Below are 25,228 nucleotides of genomic sequence, written 5' to 3' on the forward strand. Positions count from 1 at the left end.
AAATGTTATCAACTCATTGCATAGTTTTTGTGGTGGTGATTTTTCTTGGCTACACACTCTCTGATCCACTAGGTGGTATAAAGTAATAAGTAGTCAGTCGAGAAGGAAAACCACGGTTTCATTGATAACAACTTACGTAAATAACAAATATAAATGGTGTAAATCATATTTCCATCTTTGGAATACTTAAAATGATGGTATGATCATCAAAGGTGAGGGCAGGTTTGAGTTACATGTGAAGGAGTTGCAGAGAAATAGCTGCAATGGCAAAATTTTGCAAAATTTTCAAAGAACATCTTTTTATCAAGAGAGGGTAAACAAATCCCTCGTTGCTTTTTATTCGATTCTCTACCAAAAGGAATTGAGGTTGTCTTATGACCGGAAAGAAGATCTCAAATTACACAGACACTATCGTTAGTGTACACGAAGTACATACTGAGAACATGTGGAAGTTGACAACATGGAGGAACGTAGGTTGGGAGACTTCTTGACTTGATGTTTATCTTGCATATGGAGCAGCTCAGATAATTTTATGTTGTAAAACATGAGATATGCACAGCTTGTCATGGGACCCGCTGGAAGCGGAAAGGTAGGCATTTACGATTTTGCACAACAAAGAAAATTGGAAGGGTTCGATCGGTCTTGTGCTCCAGTAACTGAAAAATACCAAGTGATAAAGACAATGACAACAATTGAGATGAATGTCGAAACTCAGCTTTTTCAAACTTACAAGTGCAACTCAGGATTTAGAGGAAAGCGGACTGGCTGATGATTGGTGACTTAGCTTTATTTATGTATCTTTTTTTGCTTTGTAGTCCACTTACTGTTCTGCAATACTCCAACATTGTGAAAACGTACAACGTACAGTTCATGTGGTCAATCTTGATCCTGCTGCTGAGCACTTTGACTATCCTGTTCTTGCAGGTAATAAAACCATACAATATCAAACAGCGATGCTAATCTTATATTGATAATTCAAATAGAAACAGCTAAATAGTTTCCAGAATAATATTTTCCACTAAAGACTTTTGAGAGAATGCAGGGCCAGATAAATTTTGGGCTGATGCCTTTAAATGTTTTCCTGTAGTTTGAAGCTGCTCCTGATCAAACAAAATACAAGTCACAGGCTTTTAAAAGGCTGGATGTAGTATTACTTGGATAGCACTTATTTATCCAGAGGATCATGTTAACTGAAAAAGCTGGTTTTATATGTCAGTGTGTGAAATCTCTGATAATTAGGAGGTATAGTAGGCAAATGTTTAGTGACTTGGATACTTTATTAGAGGGTTTGAGTTCAAGCTTTTGCCATGGTCACTTTGCAGATGTGTTTTTGGGCAGGACAATTTATGTTTTTGCAGTGTAAAGTTTAATTGAAGTTTAAAGTTGTAAAGAGAGAGCTGAAAAGTATCAAACTATTCTTGACTCTTTGTTTTTAAGGTGCAGTTTATGTTTGTGTTTTACAGATGTACGGGAGCTAGTTGAGTTAGAGGATGTTATGGAAGCTGATGATTTGCGACTTGGGCCAAATGGAGGACTTGTTTTCTGTATGGAGTAAGGAATGATTGCAATTTTGGGATTTATGTATACTTTTGATCCTAGCAAATATATAGTTAGCCCTTTATTTACCTGTTTTTGATTAACAATTATTCCCAGAAACTCAAAGAGGATTCTCAAAACTTAAGAGTATTACATCTTAGTGCCAGCAAATTTTCAGAGGCACAAACATAGTAATTGTGAACCATGTGATTCTCTAATTTTTTCCTCCATCTAGGTACTTGGTACAGAATTTTGACTGGTTAGAAGAAAAACTGGGAGATGTTGATGATGATTATGTCCTGTTTGATTGTCCAGGTGTGCATAGTGCCTGCTTGTAAAAGAAAATTTGTTCTTGTAAGGAAAATGTTGCCCAGAAATTACAGAGCACATAAGGCAGCTTCAGTTCATTTTTTATCAGAACAAAGTTTACATTTGCTAGTGGACAAGAAAGGCCTGTTTTGCCAACTTTGTAAAGTGAATCAGAGCACAAGATTGACGAGAACCCCACCTCTCCTAGATATCTCATAATTATTTTTGATATAAGCTTATCAAAATAAGCAATTTAAGTTAGACATGAAAAGACAGGTGGCTTTAAAGTCTAAGAATACAATTTATTCATTGACAATAACCTTAAACTTTTATACTACAGGCCAAATAGAACTTTACACTCACATGCCTGTGATGAGACAATTGGTCCAGACATTAAACCAATGGGATTTCAGAGTGTGTGGGGTTTTCCTGATTGATTCTCAGTTTCTGGTGGATTGTAGCAAGTTCTTTGCTGGAATTCTTACTGCACTGTCAGCAATGATTCAATTGGAGATTCCTCACATTAATGTTATGAGTAAGATGGATTTGCTCAGCAAGAAGCAAATGAAACAAGTTGATAGGTGAGTTGATGGATTCTTTGGAAAATAATATTTTGTTTAAAAATAAAATAGTATTTAAATTATAATTTAATCACACATGAAATGAGAATATCTGCACAGCTCAAAAACCTAGAGGTCAAACTTACCTGTTATTGATTTCTTTAATTGTGGGTTGTACAATGTATATTGATTGTCATTACATGAAATCTTTTCATTTGTAAAAAGTTTATTTTGTGCCAATAAATTTACGAGGCTGCTCAGTGCATGACTAAAAATGTCCAATACAGCTGACAAGTTATATGGCTGTAGCTCTGGAAGGGATAAGGAGTCATACAATTCCACACCAATTTTGAGAATCTAAATATTGTCTGAGAGACTCCAGTTCATGTTCAACAGATTGTAAAGAACTGTGGGAGCTGAAGGCTCTCCTTAAAATTATTCCTCGGCTCAGATCATAATTTAAACTGATCATAACACAAAATGTTTTTTTTGGTCAGATTTTTGGACCCAGATCCACAAGACCTTGTAGGAGACCTTGAATCAAGCTCAAACAAGAGGTTTAAGAAGCTTAATAAAGCACTGGCACGACTGGTAAGCATACAGATATGTTGAACATAATGTTATCACTCACACTGAGTTTATTTTCTGGCATTAGAAGATCCAGAACTCTCTTCAACAGTTTGAAACAATTTGATCATGATTAAGAAATGGATTATCTTACAAGCCTTTCTCAGTCTCTATAGTAGAGGAATGAACAGTAATAAGCCTCACAACCATAGTCACAATTACCTTGTGGCTCAGTGGTAGAGCATGGGATTGCCAAATCAGAAGGTCTGATGTTCAATTCCTTGTGGAGACTTAGAATTTTTTCTTTGTCTCACACTCAAAAACTTTATTCTTTGAAACATGCTGAATAAAATTGAAACAATGTCTTCAACAAAGGTTGCCTACATTTTTTGGAGTTGTGGAAAATTTGGCAAACAGCAATGGTTTAAAATATAGCCTAGTCAGAGAGACAGAGAAGCTGGCTATGCAGATCCAGAATTGATCTTAACTTTTTGTTTGTAAATTTTCAGATTGATGATTACAGTATGGTGTCATTTGTGCCTCTAAACCTCTGTGACGAAGATTCTATCATGAATGTGCTTATTCAGATTGATAATGCAATACAGTATGGGGAAGATTTAGATGTTCGTGAAATGAAGGTCAATAAAAATTTGTACTTTCATGTATAATTTATGTATCACCATCTTAGCAAACCCTCCAATTTTAATTTATCTCACCATGAATGGTTGTTGTTTCTGCCGTAAACATATACTCGTAAGTTGCCTCTGCCTCTCATAAGCGTGGGTGACCAACCATATATCTTTTTAATTGAAACCCCCCCAGGATAAGCCCAAAAGGGGAAAATTTGAAGAAAATAGCAGCACATGCAAGTTTTACTTTAGGGGTATGAAGTCAAGAAAAAAATTTATTTATTGTTACTTAAGGTTTTTCTTTGGAAATTGCTACTTTTTTAATGAAATGTTGCAGGATGATGAGCAAGATGATGATGCTATTGGTACAAATGATGACAGCTGACCTGAAATTTACCTGGAAACACTGCATAATGTGAGCAATGATAGTGCATCAATTGCCTAACAGGCTGTTTGTGACTGAAGTTGCAATCAAATTTAGTGAGAGTTTCATTGAAGTTCTGTGGAAAAAGAACAGTCTGACTGTACTCTGGAGAAATTAAAGGCAGAGGTTGGGTGGAATCCTGCAAAGGTGCACTGCACATTAAATATGATCTTCACAAGCTTGGTGTTACATGATATGTTCAGTTGTTCACTAGATTACTTTGTATGCTGGTAAGAACAAAGTTCACAAAGACCTGTGTGTAATGGTAACTTATGCAAGGAAGAGAAAAGACAAATAAAATAAAGAAAGCAAATGAATCCTTTGTTTCTCTCTTAATTTTTTTTCTACAGAAATTTATCAGGGAGGCACTGTTCTTGCTTTTGCTAGCTCTTGTACAAAAATATTTGATGAGGGCTACTGAGAAGAGTGATGGAATAAAAAAAGATTCTTTTGTACAATTCAATGTTTTCGAGAAGTATGAGTTAAATTTTTCAATTACATCCCCTGCAACCTACTAGCACCCTTAAAAGTGTGAATATTTTTATTTTAAAGAGCATTCCTGTGTTTTGACATTTATATTGTGTACATAGTATATTATTTAATGTAACACTGTCATTCAGTTACTTTTTACAACTCTTTTTGAATAAAAATAATCAGATGGCAGGTATTCTTTTGAATCTGAGAGGGTAACATAAAGTTTGTTGCCAATAACTTGAACATGATGCACTCTTTGTACCACTCCCTTGGAGCACAACTCAGGTGGCTTCTTCAAATTGTAGGGATCAATTGAGTAATGAAGTCCTTCTCCTGTCTCAAGTGTTATCTTTTGTTTGTGATATGGACAAATGATGCACCATCTGCCTCCAATGTCCTAAATTGCATAAAAAGAATGACTTTTTTTTTTAAAATAAGAGTTAACATTTTTGCTTTGTACCAGTAATGAAATGAGCCTCTATCTTTCCAGTTAAGGATTTATCTGAGTTAGTTTATTTAGTTACGATTTCTGCTTTCTGGGGTGTAAAGTTTGTAGCAAATGATGGCAACTCTAAGCTTGAGTTTTTACACAACTGGGCAATGGAAAGTGCCATTTCTGATTAGTTGTAAAATAGAGTGCTTGCCAATGGCATAGAAAAGACACTTGATTGCCTTAAAATTGATCTTCCATCTCATTTAGAACCAAGCCTATCAATTTAAGATCAATTTTCTTAAGGAAACACATGATAATAAATTAAGTAGTTTCAAAATGTTTTCCAAATAACAGCAGGCAAATACAATAACCTCACCTCAATGTCTCCCTTATCCAAAGGGCCACCAGCATCTTGAACAAATAGTACCAGTTATAAATATTAACAACTCAGTATGAAGAAGAATCAATGTGAAGGGCTGGTCAGAACCAGTCCATATAGCTAGCAGTTTTGCAGCTCATGTAAGGATACCCTGTTGGAAAGTTTACTATCAAATTTTGTGAGGAATTCCTACTTATTCCTGATTTCCTCTGAAGGTAAAGATCAGAATCTCCAACTCTTCACTCTTCACCCTTTCAGCAAAAATATCCAAGTGCAGAAATATTTCCCTCCTTTGTTGAGAAGAACTCTATTCGACAAACCCATTCCAATTAGGGGTAACTAATTAGGGGATTAGGAGGTAACTTTTCTTCATTCGGCGATCTTTCTGTCTTCTTTTCTGCTTATTTCTATATGTTACCACTTACATGAAACTATGCAAGTGCCGAGTTAATGGGAATTGTTGAATTCAAAGAGCAATTGAAATGATTTCATCAAGTCCATGAAATTGGTGGTTGAAATTAAATTCCATGAAACGAAAATTAATAATGATTACCAAGAATGTGAAAATGGATAGCCCACTGATCATTGGCCAAAAAAAATCCATCTTTTTGCCCTGGTATCATGTAAGCCATATGCATTAAGTACTGCGCATGCATTAATACTTACGGTAACAATGTTGATCCATCGCATAGAAGCGTTGGTTGTGGTAAAACACAACAATGTCTCGCCCATTCACATTGCATTTTACCTTCTGTTTTTCCACAAACTCGTGTTTGTTGCCAACAAAAACAGGTGAATTGGGCTGACTTGAAACTGCTTCAGACTCACTATTAGTTGTCTCAGGTGGTAGATCTGTCATATTTGATAATATTACCATACATAAAGATTAAAAAATGTGATAAAAAATTTCTTCAAATCTACTTCATGTTACGCCGGAAAATTGTTACGAAACTACGTTAAATCTGGTTATGTTTATGAGGACGTTTCATGTAGTTTTACACACTTTACTTTCCACCTTCCTTAATTTCCAGGCTATATGCGCAATTTGAAAGTCCTGAAAAGGGCCTGGGGTGAGCAGTGATCAAAGATGGCGGAAGAGACGGCGTAAAAGGAAGCCGCAAAGTCACTTTAAGTAACGCTTTACAGGCCTCCATGAGGCTTTTACTGAAGACAGCAAGACTTCATTTACCAAGAAACCAATTGGCCAGGCTTGTAATAACTGAAGTTGACTCAAAAATGCACAAGGGAGGTAGGTCTGAAGGTTCAAACAGCTGACAAGTCAGCTGAAAGTCGCAGAGGCACTAGAACAGGTTTTAGGGGTTTTATCTCAACAAATGAACAGAAGAGGACCATTGTGGCATCATATTTGTAGCATGATCATGCAGGTGTAATAAAATAATCCTACGACACAGCATTATGATAGTGACGCGCAGACGTAGCAGCACTAGCCACGTTCATACTAACAACACACACATGCAGTAGACTGTTCGAGCAAATAGAGTCACTGTTTCCTCATATTTATGACATTAATGTGGGGTATGAACAAAACATTGACCCCCAGTCTATGAAGTATCCCGATGGACTACCTAATGGGATACACCAAAATGGACCAATTCTGTCTAGACTCTAGTGTCCGGTTTTAGATGCCAGTGTCTGATTTAAGACACTGTGTCTGATTTTAGACACTGGTGTCCAACTTTAGACAATAATGTACAAATTTAGACACAAGTGTCTGATTCTAGACACCAGTGTCTGATTTTATGAAGTAGTGTCCAATTTTAGACAGTGGTGTCTGGTTTAAGACACTAGCATATAATTTTGGACACTAGTGTCTAATTTTTGACACTATTGTCTGATTTTAGACACTAATGTCCTATTTTATGTTTGATTTTGGACACTAGTGTCAGATTTAAGACACTAATGTCCAATTTTTGACATAAGTGGTCAATTTGGATACTAGTATAAAATTTGACATGAGGTGTTAAATAGATATATGGTCATAACCATGTAATGGATATTTTAAAAGAAGTTGCAGCTATTAACTGTTAAACCTTCTTGGTCTGCAAATTAATCCTATCAGGGAGATTTCTCAAACTCACTTGTAATGTATAAAAAGATCTTCTTTTCTTTTTAACATTTACTGAAACAAATTTGGCAAATGACTGGTTTAAACAACATATGATTGTAATGTTTGAAGATAACCTAAGGCTGCCTTGAACAGGAAAAAATTTACCCCAATTTTTGAGACTGATATCTCCAGTTACGGTTACTTATAACTCAAAAAGTGGTTTGTATTTGAGAAATCTATGGCATTGACTAAAGAAAATAAAGGAGGGGCATCCAAAGTAAGTGTATAAATAGTATTGCTTTCAATAGAACTCATTCACAGTAGGATTTTGTATGTGTAGTCCATTTTAGGGCAGTCCTTTTGGGTATTCCATTGGGATGGTCCATGGTCTGGAGGTCAATGTTTTGTTCATTGTTTTTTCAATATGATAATGTAGAATTAACAACATTATTGCAACAAACATATAACCATATTAAAAGCAAAAAAAACAAAACAGACTCTCTCACTGTTTTGTAATGGCATCATATCCCCGCTGTTTACCAGTTAAGAAAGCCTTGTTAAAACAACAATGCCAGAGGATAATGGGTTTTAAATTAGTAGGAAGATATATCTTAGATGTATCATTACAAGTTATCATCTTTAGAAACTCAGATTTTCCATAAGCATGCTCCATGGATTTTTGCAGAACTCTTATGGAAGATCTTAGATATACCTGTAATCTATACTGAACACCTCCTAGTAAGTGGTGTTTTTTTTTCTTTTCAAGTCAACATGTTTTTGGGATTTTTATACCATGCAAATCATTTGAAGGAATTGTTGTTACTGATAAATTTGAATTTTCAGGTGGCCGTGGTAAAAGGGGTAGAGGTGGACATCACCCTTCTGGTTTGACAGGAAAACAGATTGGCTTGTGGCACAGAGATAAAGGAAAAAACAGGGAACTTAAACAGGTTTAATCTTGGGATTTGAATCTAAGCATATTTCTCTCTTGGTTTTATGTGCCCATAGAGTGAGTGTGTCTTTCTGTCAGTCCTACCTTTTTGTCTGGACTGACCTTTTGATCAGTCAATCAGTAGTTTGGTCTGTCTGACAGACTATATTTGTCTTACTCTGTCTGTTTGGTAGTGCTATAGTCCTTTGATTCAACCAATTTATATGTGGATTTTTCCATCTCCTCATTATAATATTTATTCTTAGCAAAACATATGTTTATCATCATGTTTTTTTGTTATTCAGCGTGCATTTGTTACAATGGACAGTCAACATGAAATGAGAATAAGTCAGCTGCTTGGAGAAATCAGACAAAGTGAAAGAACCAATGATGACAGAGCAGAGGAAGGAGCATCAGCTGGGACAGATTGGTATGATAGTCCTAAAGGAGAGCAGTACTGTGAACAACATCTGCATGATGAGTCTGATCGCAGGAATGAAGGTTTGCAGATATATAAAATGGCTACAGTGGAATCTTGCTCATTCAGATGTGTGTAATGAAGGAGTTCGTTGGTTTTCAAATCCTAGTTTAAGTCTTGCAATGTTTTCTAAATGAAACATCTGTTTTTGCATGCCTGTGCAGAGTGCTATTAGCATTTGCATTTCTGTTAGACTAATTGTCAGATTATAAACAAAAGAAACTGTTATGGATCTGGCATTTTGATCATAAATAGATTGATACTCTACATTATTTTCAATTACATAAACTATCTTTTGCTCTTTAATTGTAGTTTTGATTGACAAAGTATTGGCCCCAAAACAATATAAGGAACAATTTGATCACCTTATGAAATTTCTTACATGCAGATATGTGATATGTTTTTAATATTTTTCTCAGTATTTGTTCTCAATGACATGAAAGATTCTACATTATATTCAAAGTTTTAGAAGCACTTATTTGAATGAACTTTGAAATATTCTATCCAGACCAGGTGAGCATGTCTGGTGAGAACAAGAAAAAGAGTCCAGTAGCTTTCAAGCACCATTTTAATATGGGCAGGAATTTGCAGCAAGATTCCACGTTAGATCATCAGTTGAAAGAAGAACAACAAAGAAGGTTCTTGTCAGAAAGTGCAAGCTATAAGGCCATGCAGGTCTGTATTGATATCATCATTACAATCAAAACCTCCTATAGACCAAATTACCTTGTACTAATCAGCATTGTGATATCATTTAAAGGTAAAATTGATGGAAAACTTTTAGTACAGAAGATGACTTAAAAAATCTTTGTTTAAGATTTGAGACTTTTTGATAACAAGTCTGATGTTGCTCTTGATATTTCTTTTTTTTATTTTTATTTCTTATAGGAATTTCGTAAAAGTTTGCCAGCTTACAAGCAGAAAGAGGTGGGTGCATTTCATTACTCTACAAAAATTTCTCTAATCACAAATTAGAATTATTATGTCAATGATAAAATTTGAAATGTCCTTAATTTCAGGAATTACTTCAACTTATAAACTCAGAGCAAGTTATTGTTATCAGTGGAGAGACTGGATGTGGAAAAACAACCCAGGTATCACAGTGTTTTTTTAATAAATCAACTAAAATTTTACAGTGGGTGTTCCCACTGATTTATCAAAACTGAAAAACCACAAGCCATAGTTCAGTGGTTTCAGAGATTCAATCCCTCAGTGGACTTCAGGTGCTGCAATATTTTTGTCTGCACTTGTATATCGAAACTCAATATCACTTTCATTTTTGATACTTTCATCACAAGTGGGTCTTGGCTGATGAGTTAGGAAGAATTTCTAATGCCAGCTAAATTGTCTTTCAAAAGAATGTCCTAGTTTCTTTCCAGACTGTGGATCCTGACTGTCAGGAGTGTCTTGTAGTACAACAAGGCCAATACTTTAGCATTAAGGGTACTGTCAACAAAATGGAATGCCTTCTGGAGAAATCGTCCCATGCGTGCTACTTTTAAAGGAACCATAAAAAACTATATACTGTAAAGCTTATGGATTAAGTATGGATTATGAAAATAACAAAATTGTCCACAGTTTTTGTTTTAGTAGGCACTTGCGAGCCCTTAAACACATTGAAACTGTCAGTGTTTGCTTTACTGAATTACCAGCCTCCACTTTACCGCAAACCAAGAAACAAACTGGACTGTATCACTCAGCATACAATAGGCTAGTGAAGCCTGTGAGGCTTATTCAACATTCCCATTGGTTCCTGAGAAAATCTGTTTTGAAGTTGGACAATCAAAAATAGTTTGGTTGTTGTCATACTCCAGGTTGTTATGAAAGAAATAATTTTTTAGCCTCCCAAAAATTCACAGCTTTGGCATCCTAAGCACATCAATGTAGCATGTCACCAACCCATGAAACATAATATTGAACCCCCTGGCAAGTCTCATAACCCCAAAATATACTTTCAGTTGTTCCTCGTAATCTTTTTAAGATTTTTTTTCCAGCAAATTAAACTTAACTACTTTCTAACTAAAGAGCAAAAAAAAAAAAAGAATTTTGAAATTTTGACCAAATTTTGTTGACAGTAACCTTAAACAAAGAAATTAAAGAGATTGTTTATTGGACCAATACATTGTTAACTGATAAAATTTTAGGTTAACATTATTAAATAGCCATCCTGCGGTGACCTAATTTCATGTGATTCTTGTTTAGGTTGCCCAGTTCATCTTGGATGATGCTATTGGACAAGGTCATGGGTCAAAATGCCGAGTTATTTGTACTCAGCCCAGGAGAATAAGTGCTATCTCTGTAAGCCATGATTTTAATCAAAATAACTTTTTTTTCTGAGTATTTAAAAGTCATTGCTCCATCATGACATGGGTGAAGAAAAACTGAAGAGAATCCTTTGGAGCAACTAAATCCATCAACAACCTCCATCCACATGTGATGCTTACATTTAAGAAATCAAGTCCAGCCAAGTTGGAGGAAAGATAAGCAAACAACTCTTCCTGCTGAGCCATCCTTGCTTTGTCAAAATATTAATTTTTCCTTCCCAATAAGAGGAAGCCATGCAGACTTACGGTTGACTTAGCTTAATATTAATGTACAGAGGGTATTACTTATTATCTAACTTTAACCATTAGTGATGTATAATTATTATTTAGTGATCATTAAATCTGATCCACAATGAATTGTTTTTATTTATCCTATGCAAGGTGGCAGAAAGAGTTGCATCAGAAAGGGATGAAAATTGTGGTGAAAATGGAAGTGTTGGTTACCAGATAAGATTGGAAAGGTAATGAGGTGTTCAACAATATTACAATGTCTGTTGTCTGCTGGCAGTTTTAGGACAAAATCACCAAATGATAAACTCATTTCCCCCTTTTTTTTTTTTTTTTTTTTCCAGCAAGCTTCCACGAGAGCAAGGTTCTATCCTCTATTGTACAACAGGAGTGCTGCTTAGATGGCTAGTGTCTGATCCGTGAGTCAGAAATGATTATTGTAACAATGTACATGAAAAAATTATGCACTTCTGATTGGCTGAAAAGGAGTGCATTCTCCTGTAACACAAGAGCAAAGTTGTAACACAAGTGCAAATGACAAAGAGCACGCAAATTGTCTGTCTTGACTTTCTGTGATGTTTTTCCATGTACATTATTAACAAGTAATAACATAATTTCTCTTACAATTTGGTGTAATAAGCACTTCTGAATTTTTCAAAGACTACAACTTGCACTTGCCCGAGGGGCTCTTATTTGTGCTTATTAACACCAAATTGCAAGAGAAATCATGTTATTAACAGGGAGTTGTAGTTGTTGGTGAGTGACATCATTGAATGCTGCATTCAATGTAGCAGATATAGAAGAGAGTGATTACCTGCGGCATTGTTGTACCAGACTCAGTGCAGGGTCAATCTCCACATTGCCCAACATAAGGTTTTTGCAGTTTATACTAACCATAAATTAAAAACAAGCTCATTCATTACTTTTTATTGTTCCTTTGTAGATTGCTTCTTGGTTGCAGTCACATCATTCTTGATGAGATTCATGAAAGGGATATTTTATCAGATTTCCTGATCATTATTGTAAAAGATCTTTTACCAAAAAGGTAATGTTAGGATTTAAGTTTTGGCAATTGTAGTTGTCAACTCATTGTAGTGGCTCTGCTGCTAAAACATATTTTGACTTGTTCTTGATTTTGATTGATTATTGTTTACTTTGTATCTTATCCTTGATCTTTTTGATGTTTCATATTCCTGCTAAGGCTTCTCCTCCTACAATTAAATTTCTTATTTATTTTTTTTATTTCACATAGGCCAGATTTAAAATTGATCCTCATGAGTGCAACTTTGAATTCAGAGATGTTCTCTGCTTATTTTGGTGAGAAGCTCAGTAAAGTAAATTCAGTCTTAATTATTGTGATTGAAGAAAGAGTGAAATGAAGAAAAGGATTGTTGAGGCAAATATTTGGGACTTCAAGTGTGACTTTGCCAATGGGATGCTCTTACAAAATGAGCTATGAACCACTGACTTTACCAGAAGGCAAATGGAAGAATGGTTGGTAGATATGAAATTTATGGAGACATTCATATTCTAAGATGGCAGTAAATCAAAACACACATTGTTATTTGTCATCTGAAGGGGAAAAAATTGACTGGAAACAGCCGTAAGTACCATGCAAGGTACTAATTCTATTTTGTTCCACTTCAAGATAATTGCAAAACGGCTCATATTCCTGGATTCACCTATCCTGTTCAGGAGGTTTATCTTGAGGAAATAATTGAAAAAACCAGGTGAGGATTATTGGTATAAGAAAGAATATTTTTTTCTTTATTTTGTTAAAGTCCTGCAAGGTTAGTCTTTGAACACACTACCATAATTAGGAAGGTTAGTTTAGAAAATGGTCAGCTTAAGCATACTGTAAGGAATCAGAGTGATCTGAGATCTTTTGGTGACTTGGCAGGCCAAATATAAGTTTATTAATAAATTCTGCATGCATGTGCATCATATCATGTTTTATCTCTTGACTCTGGTGATGACTTCTGCTCAGGTTGTCAAAATATCAGTCACCACAACAGACAATAGTCCTTCTCAGGACTAAACTAACCTTGACAATTGGACTACACTATCAAATGTTTTAGCCATGGCCAATGATGTAATTAAGTGATTTATTAGATTTCTGTGCATTTTAGATCCATTTTTTTACTGACAGAAGATTTGCCAAATATCAGCTTTACGTGCACATTTTGCAAGAGCCTTAGTCTACTTAAAACAACTTCATGTTAGACTGCATGACTTGGCAACTGCCTTATTCCTAGGTGTGATTAAAGTTTAATATATCTTCACAATCTCAATTTATTATCCAGCAAAGAGGTTATGAGACAAACCTTAATACAATACCATGTTCTCTGAAATAGTTAAAAAGCATATTAAGCTTAGAGGCAAGATGGAAGAATTGCTAATCAGATCATGGGTGTTGGTGTATTCACAGATATGAAATTACAGAAAAAGCTGGTGTTTCTGGTAGAAGAGACAGACCAGAACCAAAATGGAAAAAATACAGGAGGGGTAAAAGTGAGGCAAAAGACAGACGGTTAGAGAAAACCAATGTATGGCTGACTGACAGTCAGGAGGATGAAAAACAGATGGAGTGGCAGCAATATCTCAATTCCCTAACAGGAAGGTAATTGCTAAGTTTTCTGTGCGTTTTAAGGTTTTTTGTATGGTTTACAGTAAGAATTCTCCTGAAACAATACTTTCAATTCTTGAGTAAAATCGCCTTGAATTCCTTTTCTGTCCCCCCCCCCTCCTTTAAGGTGGGGAATATTCGGTCACATGATGCGTTTTGACCAATTGCGTGTGGGCAAAATATTTGATGGATCATTGGACATAATATCTGCAATTAGACAATATTTTTGAATCTCAAAACAACTTTAAAGGTGCACTTCCTCATCGTTAACAACTTTTGGTTAGAGGAACCTTTGTAAGTTTCTTTTTGGTATCGAAAATTTTACCAGTGCTTATTTGTTCCTAATAATAGTGGAAATCATCCAGTTAAATTACTTTGACAAGGAAGGTGATTGTGAATTATTGGTTTCGCTACAGATTTTCTTCTAAAACAATTACAACTCTTCGAAATATGGATTTGGAAAGAATCGATTTGGAACTTCTTGTCCGACTGATAACTCACATCTCACTTCGAATGGAGGTAATGTTCAAAGGATGTTAGACTCAGCGAGTTCAACCAAATGAACTAAATAAACTACTTTTGCAAGTGTTGTTGCACCCGAAAAGTCGCTGAGGTTGGAGCTGAATAGTTTTTACAACAACGTCGCCTACAGAGTTTTACGACCTGTCCAAGTGATTTTTCCTTTTTCAACGCATGTGTACAGAACACATTCAGAAATGAACAAGCAAGCTTGGCCATTGTAGACCGTAAGCCGGAAAAACACGGGAAAAATAGTGACGCAAGTTTTTAAGTTCGTTATACGTGATCCGTTCAAATATTCACCATTCTATGTCATCCTGGTTCCCTTTTGTTTTTCTACTCTCACTTGAGTTTTTTCCTGTGTGTGAGCAAAAAATTACTCAAAATACTCCGACATTACTCCTCCAACAAAGACTTAAATTGAACTTCAGTGTCAATTAACTAGTTTAGTTTTTGGCAACAATTTTAAATAACAATGTAAGTCAAATGAATTTGATTATTTCTGTTTTTAGGAAGGAGCAATACTCGTTTTTCTACCTGGCTGGGATGATATTAGTAAACTTCACGACAAGTTAAAAACTCAAACGCTTTTTAATTCGGGTAAAGTAGAGATTCACTTATTATAGTTCGTTTCAGTCTATTTTCTTTGTTCTGATCGGCGTTTGATGTTACTGATTTTCAGTTTGTAAGAGAATTAGGTTTTTCTTGTTTGTGCATAGTAACGCTCATTTATGTCTATAAATCTTTTTTCTTGATCATTTGCAGATAAATTCCGTATCATTCCTTTACATTCTATGATGCCGTCAACAAACCAACGAGAGGTAAGACAAATGATAAGAACTGACTTGCCCTTATTTGCTTGACGCAATAGGCTCAAGATCAGGCAGCCTTGCTCACTTCCTAGTCGTGCCTCTTCTTGACAGTGTATAGGATCAGTTAGGAGAAGTTATGTTTTATAAATGTTAGCTGGAAGGTTTTACGGTGATTGAATGCCGCGGTGGATTAGGATTTTTTTGGCATGTTTAAGTTTTGATTTGCGTTCAGTGAATGGTTGGGAAAACTTCCACCGTCCTCTAAACCTATCAGATATAGATTTAAAACTAATTATGACCTGTAACTCGCGTTTCCCGCGCCTTAAGCTGTTTTCTGTGTCTTTCGTTGACTTTTCACTGGCTCCATGTGATATTTCCTCATTTTCTGATCGGCCACTTGGTGTAATAAGGTGCCTAGTTTGGTTTCCATATTACGATGCTCAGTCAAGAGGTGCTCCGGTGGACGCCCTGATTAGGTTATTTTAGAGGTAAACCCTGGTTTCCCTCTTTGCTCCATCACTGATCTGTCAGTGTTCCTTTCATTAGGTATTTGACCGCCCACCTGAAGGTGTCAGGAAGATCGTAATTGCTACTAACATTGCTGAAACAAGGTATGAACAAGAACCTGGTTGGCAGTATCACAGCTGCTTTCGTATCATGGTCGAGGGGTACCATCCCGTGTCTCCTTAATGCTGGTTGGGATACAATGGCGGATCCAGGGGGAAGGTTTGGGGTTAGGGCCCGTACCCTGACCATAACGGTGGAGTTTTTATAACGTGTCCAACACCAAAATTCCTGCAGCAGCAAGATGGCGTATTGCTACTTAACTGGCTGACTTTTTTTTCAGGAAAGGGGGAGGGGTGGAGGCATGAGTAGGTCGGTCGAGAAGTAGTTTTGGACCTCCCCCCCCCCGCCAAATTCATGGATGCGCCCCCATAATGATTTATGTCAATCTTGTTCTGGTCTTAATTGTTTTTGTTTTTTCAGTCTTTGAACTTTTGTTCGTCTCTAACCATCAAATTAAAATTAGAACGTATGGATTTTAGTGGAATGATTTTCACCTTGGCTACTGTTCCATTTATAGTATCACTATTGATGATGTGGTGTTTGTTGTGGATGCTGGCAAGGTGAAAGAAAAGGTAATGTACGTAGCTGTTGTGGTTAGCAACTCTAAGTGACTGATGGTTTATTATTCGGTAGCTCAGTGGTGGAGCAACCAAACCTGTAGTTTTGATTCCTCTTCGGGTGTTGGGATTTTTTCTTTGTCCAAATATCAAGAAAACTTGTAGTATATAGGATCGGCGAGGTTACTTTGCTTAACTTACCACTCATTTGTCTCGATCGAGGCGGGAGTGAGCCGAACTAACAGAAAATGTGGCAGTTATGACTGTGGCCACAATAAGCGCACTGATTTATGCATTTTTACAACTGATAGGAGTTTTTATTTCTATTTCGTCAGACATATGATGTGTACCACAATATTGCCTGTTTACAGCCTGTATGGATCAGTAAAGCTTCTTCGAGACAAAGACGCGGTCGAGCTGGAAGGTATTAACATTATTAACTAGAAAAAAATTCTTCAAAATTCCCGTAGTAAAGACCTTTCAAAGTAGCGACCTCAAAAGGATCCTCCCAACAATGGCCATGTTGGGGTCAGCGGAAAATGGCTGCTGTAGAGACACGGCTGTTATTAAGAGGAAGGTGTTTAAAATGACACCCTTTTTTTCGAGGTCCAATATTTTTTTCCATATATTCTTATTGTTGTATGTAAATGCTCAGAAATAGGTCTTTAAACACAGACCAAATGTCAATGTTCGGAAGAAATACAAACAAGGTATAGTCAATTTATACAACGTTTGCTTTCGGTGTTACAGAAATTTTAATTTTATAGTTGAAACAAAGCTTTCAACGTGTATTTGTTGTTGCGTTCTGTCAGAGTTTTTTTTAGAAAGGCATTCTTTTCATAAAAATGAGAAAACCGACCAAAAAATACCATATATAAATGAGTTCCCTGACTGATGTATGTCAACAGAGTACAGCCTGGATACTGCTTTCATTTGTTCACACAACTTCGTGCCCAGTCCCTTGACGACTATCAGCTGCCAGAGATGCTTCGGACACCTCTTGAGGAATTGTGCCTGCAGATTAAGGTACAGTTGCTCTTTATTCTAGAGCGTGTGAAGTATCATTTTATACCATTTTAGTGGACAGATAACGTTAAGTCTGAATGCGAGTCTGGTGGTTCATCCTTCTAAAGTTTATTCTGGTGTTTGTAAGATAGGCTTGTTGCTTCTCCCTTTGGATGTGATGCTAGGCAATAACAGGTTAACCCCCGCTCCAGCGTTTCATAAGGTTTCCCGGACAGTTTATTTGTACCCATTTATACTCGTGAGAGGAGTGCGTCAGTGTTCTCCTTTTCAGGCGGTAATCGGTAAAATTTACCGCCTGTAGTACCTCTAACGACCGCCTTAAAATTCTTAGAATTATTGAAAATTTAACAGGAGATGACTCTATTGGTTTTAAAATTTCTTTGACCTGTTTTGCTTAAAATAAGGAAAACGCCGAGTGAGACAATGTGAGAATACCCAAGAACACAATACAACGAACTTGCTATGGCTCGGAGTGCAATGCGCGACTGCTTCTGATAGGGTCTTTAGTACCATTGCTATGTCTTTTTGCACGGGTTGACTTTTAAAATTAAAAATTGAAGTATTTCATTTCTTTTTGGTAGATTCTTAAACTGGGTATGATCCGATCTTTTCTGTCCAAAGCATTGCAACCTCCAGAGGAACAAGCAGTCATCAATGCTTTAGAGAGTCTTCAACAACTTGTGAGTCTTTTATGTCCGAAGAAGTTTTACAAACCGTCTGTCTCGATTCCTTTTAATCAAGCGAAACAAATTTTCATTTAACAGTTGTTTTGTTTTGTTTTGTTCTCTTATAGAAAGCGCTGGACGCAAATGAAGACTTAACTCCCCTTGGTCATCATTTGGCCGCTTTACCAGTAAATCCTAGAGTGGGCAAGATCATTTTATTTGGTGCAATATTCTCGTGTTTGGATCCAGTTCTAACTGTGGCATCTGTTTTGGGATTTAAGGATCCTTTTGTGTTTCCTTTGGTAGGAACACTCATCTAATTCATTAACTGTTTTCGGGGCCTTTGAGTATTTTTATTTATTTATTATCATTGTCATTTTTCAAGCTAAATGGTCCTTTTGTAACATTCTTATTCCTCGACGAACGGAAGAAAAGTTTTCCATCTTTGTTATAACATCGCCAGAGCGCTTTAGACATTGTTATTCCTGTCAGTATGCAGGAGGCTTGTCATATCACGAGTCTAATACTTTGCCTGGCTTACTAAAGAGTTCTCAGAAGCTCAGTTGATAGAGCATTGCATAAAAAATCGAAGATCTGGGGCTGGAATACTCTTCGACGACTCAGGAATTTTTCTGTGGCCTCTGCTTATGACAGGACTCTGACTTCAATTTTCAACTTCTGTCGTAGCCTTGTAAGTACTTTTTAAATGTATTTTCAGGGAAAACAAAAAGAAGCCGAGCAAGCCCGCTTGAGGTTTGCTGGTGATACTCGTAGTGACCATCTCGCCCTGTTGAACGCCTTTCAGGTAAATGTTTACAGGTACATTCAAACACAGGTAGAGTCGTTTTTTGCGCTTTTCAAAACGACCTTCATTTTGAAGGAAGCAACAATACATTAGTTTCGTTGGATTGAAAAAGAGAGAAGAGGCAATGAAACCCAAGAGGAAACAAGATTATACCAGACCGCAAATTAGAGGCCATGTAATCAACAGTATATTATGAGGAGAAGGGTTTTACTGCGAATCTTCCAATCAGGGCAACTAGAGTTTGCATTTTAAATTTATTGTAGTGTTCGTTTATTTAAGGGCTGGGAGACGTCTGTCCGTAAAGGGATTGAGCGAGATTACTGTTGGAGGAACTTCCTATCTGTGAACACGATGAGGGTGAGTAAATCTATTTTTAAAGATAGTAAAGTGAAGTAATCCGAGATGAATTTGGTTTCATTTATCTCTTCGCTTTGTGATTATTGTAGAAACTCGCGCCAACCTCCTAGTTGGTCAAATGCAACATTAAAATCGGTGGCGTCTAGTCACTAACGTTTTCCCGCGTTTCAAACAGTTTACCTTTTTTGTACCTCCAGGTCTCAGTGATTCCCAGTGATAGTTGTCCGTTTTCTGATTGGCTGTTGTGATAACTTCGGTTGTGGGCGTACGAAATTCAAGTGCTCTGAACTATCTTGTCTTGTTTTTGGCAATTCATTTTGCTTTCTGTTAAATCTTCGAAAAATTATTGATGTTAGTTCTGTAATAACAATTTAATTTTTCGCTGTCAAGGGGTAGGAATCAACACTCAACCTAAAAACGGGGCACTCGTGTTAATGTGAACTTTTATTCATTAATTGTATCTGATTTACAATACATTCTTGATTTTTCCAATGACAGTTATGTTACTTACCTTTCTATTTCGTGAACCGTGTTTCAGATGATAAAAGATATGAAACAGCAGTTCTCTGGATTACTTTATGACATTGGTTTCCTGGAGTCATCCAACCCGAAGGCTTCTTCCGCTAATTACAATTCAGGTGAGCATTGTCTTTCTTCTTACCGTGACACTGAACATGTTTTGAGGGAATTTCAAGCCAACTATCTTCGTCGGAGCGAATCTTACGGCTGGTCTTGAATGAAAATTAAACTGCTGCATCGAAATGTTTCCCGTGTCAAAATTTATCCAAGTAACACTCGATTTTCCATTTCTAATTCCAGTCTGTTACTAACAAAATTGCCAGTTCTTTTGCAGACAATTTAAAACTGGTTAAAGCCATACTTTGCGCTGGTTTATATCCAAATGTTGCCAGCATTAACCACCATCCTAGATTTTCAAGGTAAAGACCCTTTTTTGTAAATACTTTCATCTTCGCTGTCTTTATTTTCACGTTTCATTGAAAGGCAAAAAAGAAGTGCGCATAAGTTTTTGTGGAATGAAAGAGAGAAAAGTTCATATTATGTTTCAGGCCTCCAAAGCTTCGAACTCATCAAGATGGTACTGTGTATTTGCATCCGAAATCAGTGAACGCTGAGGTCAGAGTTTATGAAGATAACTGGCTGATTTATCACGAAAAGATGAAGTCTACCTCGGTAAGTAAAAGGAGGCCTTAGTATTTTGCCCTTTTTTCACCATAGAAAGTTTTTTTCAACTGACTGTTGTAAAAGTTGAGTCAAATTGATCACATCATCCATTCTATGATGACTATGGCTAGTTAGAAGGCAAAGTCTTTGTACGATATTGAGTCGCGTGATTGGGTTAGTTTATCTTGCTTTCCACCACACGTAAAGAATACAAGTACTTTTTCACAGTCGTTCCATCCCTAAATCGCGCACTGATTCTCGTTTTAATTGATTGTTACTTTGGTATCTCGCGCACATAGTGTTACTCTCAAATTCCAACAAGAGGTCAATAATACACGCGCACTTATAACTTTTCTAATCGTTTACTTTTTCATTTTGATTGTTACGTTAGTATGTCGCGCACTCTCACGATTCTCTTTCCTATGATTGTTACGTTAATATTTCGCGCACTGTCTGGATTTTCTTTCATTCGACTATTACTTTAGTCTCTCATTTACTCTCAAGATTTTCTTTACTTCATTCTTACGTAAGCATCTCACGCACTCTCAAGATTCTCTTTCATTGTTACATTAGCATCTCGCGCAGTCACAATTTTCATTGCTTCGATTTTTACTCTATACTCTCGCGCACTCTTAAGATTTCTCTTTCAAATGTTACGTTATCATCTCGTGCACTCTCAAGATTTTCTTTCGATTGTTACGTAAGCATCTCGTGCACTCTCAAGATTTTCTTTCAAATGTTACGTTATCATCTCGTGCACTCTCAAGATTTTCGTTCGATTGTTACGTAAGCATCTCGTGCACTCTCACAATTGTCATTCTTTTGATTGTTGCGCTTATTTCTCGCACATCCTCAAGATCGTAATTTATATGATTACTACGTAAGAATCTCGCGCACTTTCAAGATCTCTTTCTTTCGATTATTATGCTAGTATCGCGCGCTCTTTCAAGATTCTCTTTTATTTGATTATGTTAGTGTCTCGCGCGCTCCTGTGATTCTCTTCTTTTGGATTGCTACGTTAGTATCTCACGCGCTCTTAAAATTATCTTTCCTTCGATTGTTACGTTAGTATCGCGCGCTCTCTCAAGATTCTCTTTTATTTTATTGTTACATTAGCGTCTCGCGCATTCTAATTCTTCTCTTCTTTTCTATTGTTACGTTAGTATCTCGCACACTCTCAAAATTATTTTTCATTCAATTGTTACGTTAGTATCGCGCGCACTCTTAAGATTCTCTTTCATTTGATTGTTGCGTTCAAGTAGTATATCGTGCTCATTGATTCTCGTGCAACTCTCAAGATTCTAATTCATTTGATTGTTACATTAATATCTCGCCAAACCCCATGATTCTAACTCAATTTATTTTTGTGCTAGTATCTCGCGCATTTATAGGATTCTCTTCCATTCAATGTTTCGTTAGTATCTTGCGCATTTATAGGATTCTCTTCCATTCAATGTTTCGTTAGTATCTTGCGCACCAGCAGAATTCTCATTTCTTTGCCTATTACTTTAGTTTACCGCCCACTCTTAGGATTCTAGTTCATTTGCTTGTTGCGTTTGTTTTTCGCGCACTCTTAGGATTCACCTGCATTGGATGGCTACCTCAGTATGTTGCGCTCTGTAAGGATTGTCTTTCATTCGATTGCTACGCCAGTATCTCGCGCACTCTCCGGATTTTATTTCATTTTATTCCTACCTTAGTATCTCATGCACGGTCAGGATTCTCGATGTATGTTTTGTTTAATCGGTGCATTTTTGTTCACCTCTAGCTATTCCTGTACGACAGCACTATGATAGCACCCTTCCCCCTTCTCTTCTTTGGCGGCGAGATTTCTGTGTTTGTAGAAGAGGGCTACGAAACAGTCGCAATCGACGATTTCATCAAATTCAAGTCTCCAAACAGAATTGCAAATTTAGTCAAGGTTAGTTTTATTTTTCCTAAAGTGATTCGTTTTCTTACCACTTGTAATGAAATCCTGAGTATGTATCGCTTTTCGATTGCTTGTCGTTAAACTAAACTAAAGCGATCACAAGGGTCTGTGAGAACAAAGGGAAATATCTGAAAAAAAATGAAAATTCAGATTTAAAACCAAATAAGTTGCACGGGAAAACATGGGTGATCTAGTCACGTTTGGTTGTACTTTTTTTCCATTTGATTGGTGTAGTAGGTAGCGCTAGTTATCTTGACCAATCAATCTGCATTGCTTTCGAAATTTAACGAAAAATTGGTAAAGAATGTTATTTCTACAAGATGGGTTGAATGCCAGACAGATTAGCGCCGATACAAAATCCCTAAGTTGAATCTGCAATTACTCATCGCTTTTCCCTATGTTTCTAGGCCGTTTTTGTTTTTAGAAGGACTAGCTACATAAGAAATGTGAATTAATTTGAAATTAACTTCTTCTTGAAATACTGCACACTGAGGATGTTTGTCTTGAAATCAAAGACAGTTCAATAACAACATTCATTTCAGAGATGACCAATTTTTCGAAAATGTTTTCAATTTTGTAGTATTACTATTTGCCAGATAACGAGTCGACATTTTCTCGTTTTACCTTGGCAGGAGTTACGAGTCGAACTCGACAAACTGCTTAGACAGAAAATCGCTAAGCCGGATACGAAGCTAAGCGTGGGGACTGGGACGGGTAATAGAGAAAGTGCTCTGCTGCGGGCAATAATTGACTTGATCACCAGCGAGGAAAATACAAACTGGGTGAGTGTCTGTTGGGTTCCTTTCCGTATTTCATGGCATTTTTTTGAACTCCATTTATTTTTCTCGGAGAAAAGGATGCTCTTCTCTGAAATCAAACTTCGTTGAGTAAAGTCCTAATTTCTTTTAATCTCTTAATTGAATCCTCGTGCTCCCTCATTCAATACTCTTCTTCAAAAAGCTGTGCTTTCATAGGCTTTTTCCTTCACTTTGAAATCAGGAAAAGGCCTGGTTGACCAGTAGGGGCTTTTTAAGATAGAGATGTAGCTTTGGTTAGGGTTAAGCATTCGAATCTGGCATTAAATGAGGGTCCATTTAGTGATTTGTTACCGTCCTTGCTCTGAGGGTTTCTCCCTGTTCTCTTGAACTCACCCATCAGTTGATTTCCGCAGAACTGTAGCAGGGGAAATTTTACAGCTTTTTCTTTTTTGACAAGTCCTCGTGCCCAAAAAACTGTTATGTTAGCCTTTGGAAAGTGGAGACTGATTAAGGATGTTACAATGGTTGGAGGAAAATTATACTTCAGCGAGTTTTATTTCTCAAATTTTAACTTTTTCTCCTCCACAGAGAAAACAAAGAGCTCTCGCCAGCGAAGCTGAAAGGACTTAAAAGAGAAACAGTTATTCCAGGAGAGGATTTCCACGGAATTGGACACAGCTCAATCTAACAAGGCTTCATTAAGATGGTGAAAGGTCAAGCACCCCGAGAAACAACTTTCTTAGTTGGAGCTTTCGGAGTAGGACCTTTCCTGACTCACTTCATGGTGGTACTTCATGGAAAAGCATTGAAGACATTGACTGATTAAAGGACAACTTAATCAAACTCCTTTAACTGGTGGTAGTGGCCTGTTCTTGGGTAAATTGACGAGAACTTTTATCGAAAAGTCACTTCATTCTTTAAGATACCTATGTTAATGGTTGGATCCGTAAAGCAGATAAACAGCACGCGACCATCTGTGGTGCCGCCTAAAGTGATAGTATGCACATGCGCATAGCAGCGCACAGTTGATGTACTGTGTATTAATTATTCCTAAAGCCGCAAAACTTTTGGCCAGCATCTTTTATCATAGGGCTCTGGTCGAGATTTTTTAATTTTCTTAGGATCGTGATCACAAAACAGATTTGAATGAAGTTGTTGTTAGTTATATTATTTATTGCTAATGTGGTCATAAGGATGCAGTTTTGAAGGTGATGGTAAATGATATTGAATTATTTGTCTTTATTGACAACTTGAACACTCTGGAGTCAATTGTTCAAAGACTAGCTGTTTTTGTAATAAGTTAATCTGCAAGAAACCCCTTGGCACAAGTTTTACTTCTGGGGAACCTTCCTTCCCGACAGAATATTTAGCCACTGCGCCTGAAAAATTTACGTTGGTTTTCCTCGAATGACCACGCTATCAGTGGCCTAGTAAATATAAGAGCCATTACTTTTAATGCTCTCTTGGTAAAAATAATTATGAAAAATTATGAAGGAGCTTTCAAACCATCAAACACGCTCACGTTTTAAAAAATAAATAGCGAAATTAAAACGGTATAACAATTAGATATTATGTAGCCACATTATGGAAAGAGATTTGAAATTACATTCCAATTTCCCTTGCATGAATTTTAATTTTTTTTTATTAAGGTAACCCTCTCGGCATTAAAGAAAAAAATTATAGATGTCAAGAACAAAGAATTTACAGATTTAGCTTCGTCTGGTTGCGAAAGCACGGAAATCAAGTTGTTTCATGTTAGAGCTTGTAGCGTCTATGAATCTGTGAAGGTGCAGGTGGTTGCGTTATTTATCTGAGAAAAAAAAATTATTGGAAACGGAGACGAAGCGGAAATTAAAATATGCTCCATTTTTCTAAGGTTTCCTCGCTACATTAGTCATTTTGCTTTTAATTGTTGCAAATTATAGTTAAAATTTTGTGATAAATGAATAAATAAACAAAAGAAAAGAGGGTGTTACCACAATGACTTTGTTCGCGCTCCTCTTTGGAAAGACCGCCGAAGTAATGGCGATGGACTAAGCACTAGACATGGTTGCGAGGTAACGGCGGGCAGTTGGAAACGACTC

The 25,228-nt window shown here is 36.6% G+C and overlaps 3 protein-coding genes across 4 annotated transcripts; 2 read left to right on the forward strand and 1 right to left on the reverse strand.

Annotated features, from left to right (window-relative positions):
- Positions 1-450: 450 nt before the first annotated feature.
- LOC131790561 (GPN-loop GTPase 3) lies at positions 451-4,483 on the forward strand. The gene is made up of 8 exons (XM_059107773.2): positions 451-589; positions 816-924; positions 1,464-1,551; positions 1,772-1,851; positions 2,186-2,426; positions 2,903-2,996; positions 3,482-3,610; positions 3,939-4,483. Exons 1-8 carry the CDS (start codon positions 545-547, stop codon positions 3,984-3,986), a joined length of 834 nt encoding a protein of 277 aa, XP_058963756.2. The 5' UTR covers positions 451-544; the 3' UTR covers positions 3,987-4,483.
- A 65-nt stretch (positions 4,484-4,548) lies between these two features.
- On the reverse strand, positions 4,549-6,292 carry LOC131790562 (Rieske domain-containing protein). Its single transcript, XM_059107774.2, has 3 exons — positions 5,978-6,292; positions 5,309-5,343; positions 4,549-4,896 (listed from the first exon to the last, which is right to left on the reverse strand). The coding sequence occupies exons 1-3, from the start codon at positions 6,186-6,188 to the stop codon at positions 4,642-4,644; spliced, it is 501 nt and encodes a 166-aa protein (XP_058963757.1). The 5' UTR covers positions 6,189-6,292; the 3' UTR covers positions 4,549-4,641.
- Positions 6,293-6,392: 100 nt separating this feature from the next.
- On the forward strand, positions 6,393-25,125 carry LOC131790628 (ATP-dependent DNA/RNA helicase DHX36). 2 transcript variants are annotated; one of them, XM_059107859.2, is made up of 30 exons: positions 6,393-6,560; positions 8,223-8,329; positions 8,616-8,811; positions 9,297-9,463; positions 9,677-9,715; positions 9,808-9,882; positions 10,991-11,086; positions 11,494-11,573; positions 11,685-11,759; positions 12,284-12,385; positions 12,593-12,657; positions 12,989-13,070; positions 13,769-13,960; positions 14,383-14,485; positions 14,998-15,085; positions 15,251-15,306; positions 15,844-15,908; positions 16,382-16,436; positions 16,757-16,845; positions 17,330-17,447; positions 18,029-18,127; positions 18,241-18,414; positions 18,831-18,917; positions 19,197-19,274; positions 19,813-19,912; positions 20,128-20,212; positions 20,342-20,465; positions 22,225-22,377; positions 23,019-23,168; positions 23,733-25,125. In XM_059107859.2, exons 1-30 carry the CDS (start codon positions 6,464-6,466, stop codon positions 23,772-23,774), a joined length of 3,039 nt encoding a protein of 1,012 aa, XP_058963842.2. In that variant the 5' UTR covers positions 6,393-6,463; the 3' UTR covers positions 23,775-25,125. The 2 variants fall into 2 exon arrangements, 1 of the variants encoding a protein (XP_058963842.2); XR_009340699.2 differs by lacking the exons at positions 22,225-22,377; positions 23,019-23,168; positions 23,733-25,125 and having other exon boundaries at positions 20,117-20,212; positions 20,342-20,406.
- Positions 25,126-25,228: the final 103 nt, after the last annotated feature.

Source organism: Pocillopora verrucosa, chromosome 2 (assembly GCF_036669915.1).
Source record: "Pocillopora verrucosa isolate sample1 chromosome 2, ASM3666991v2, whole genome shotgun sequence".
In the NCBI taxonomy this organism is placed as follows: domain Eukaryota; kingdom Metazoa; phylum Cnidaria; class Anthozoa; order Scleractinia; family Pocilloporidae; genus Pocillopora; species Pocillopora verrucosa.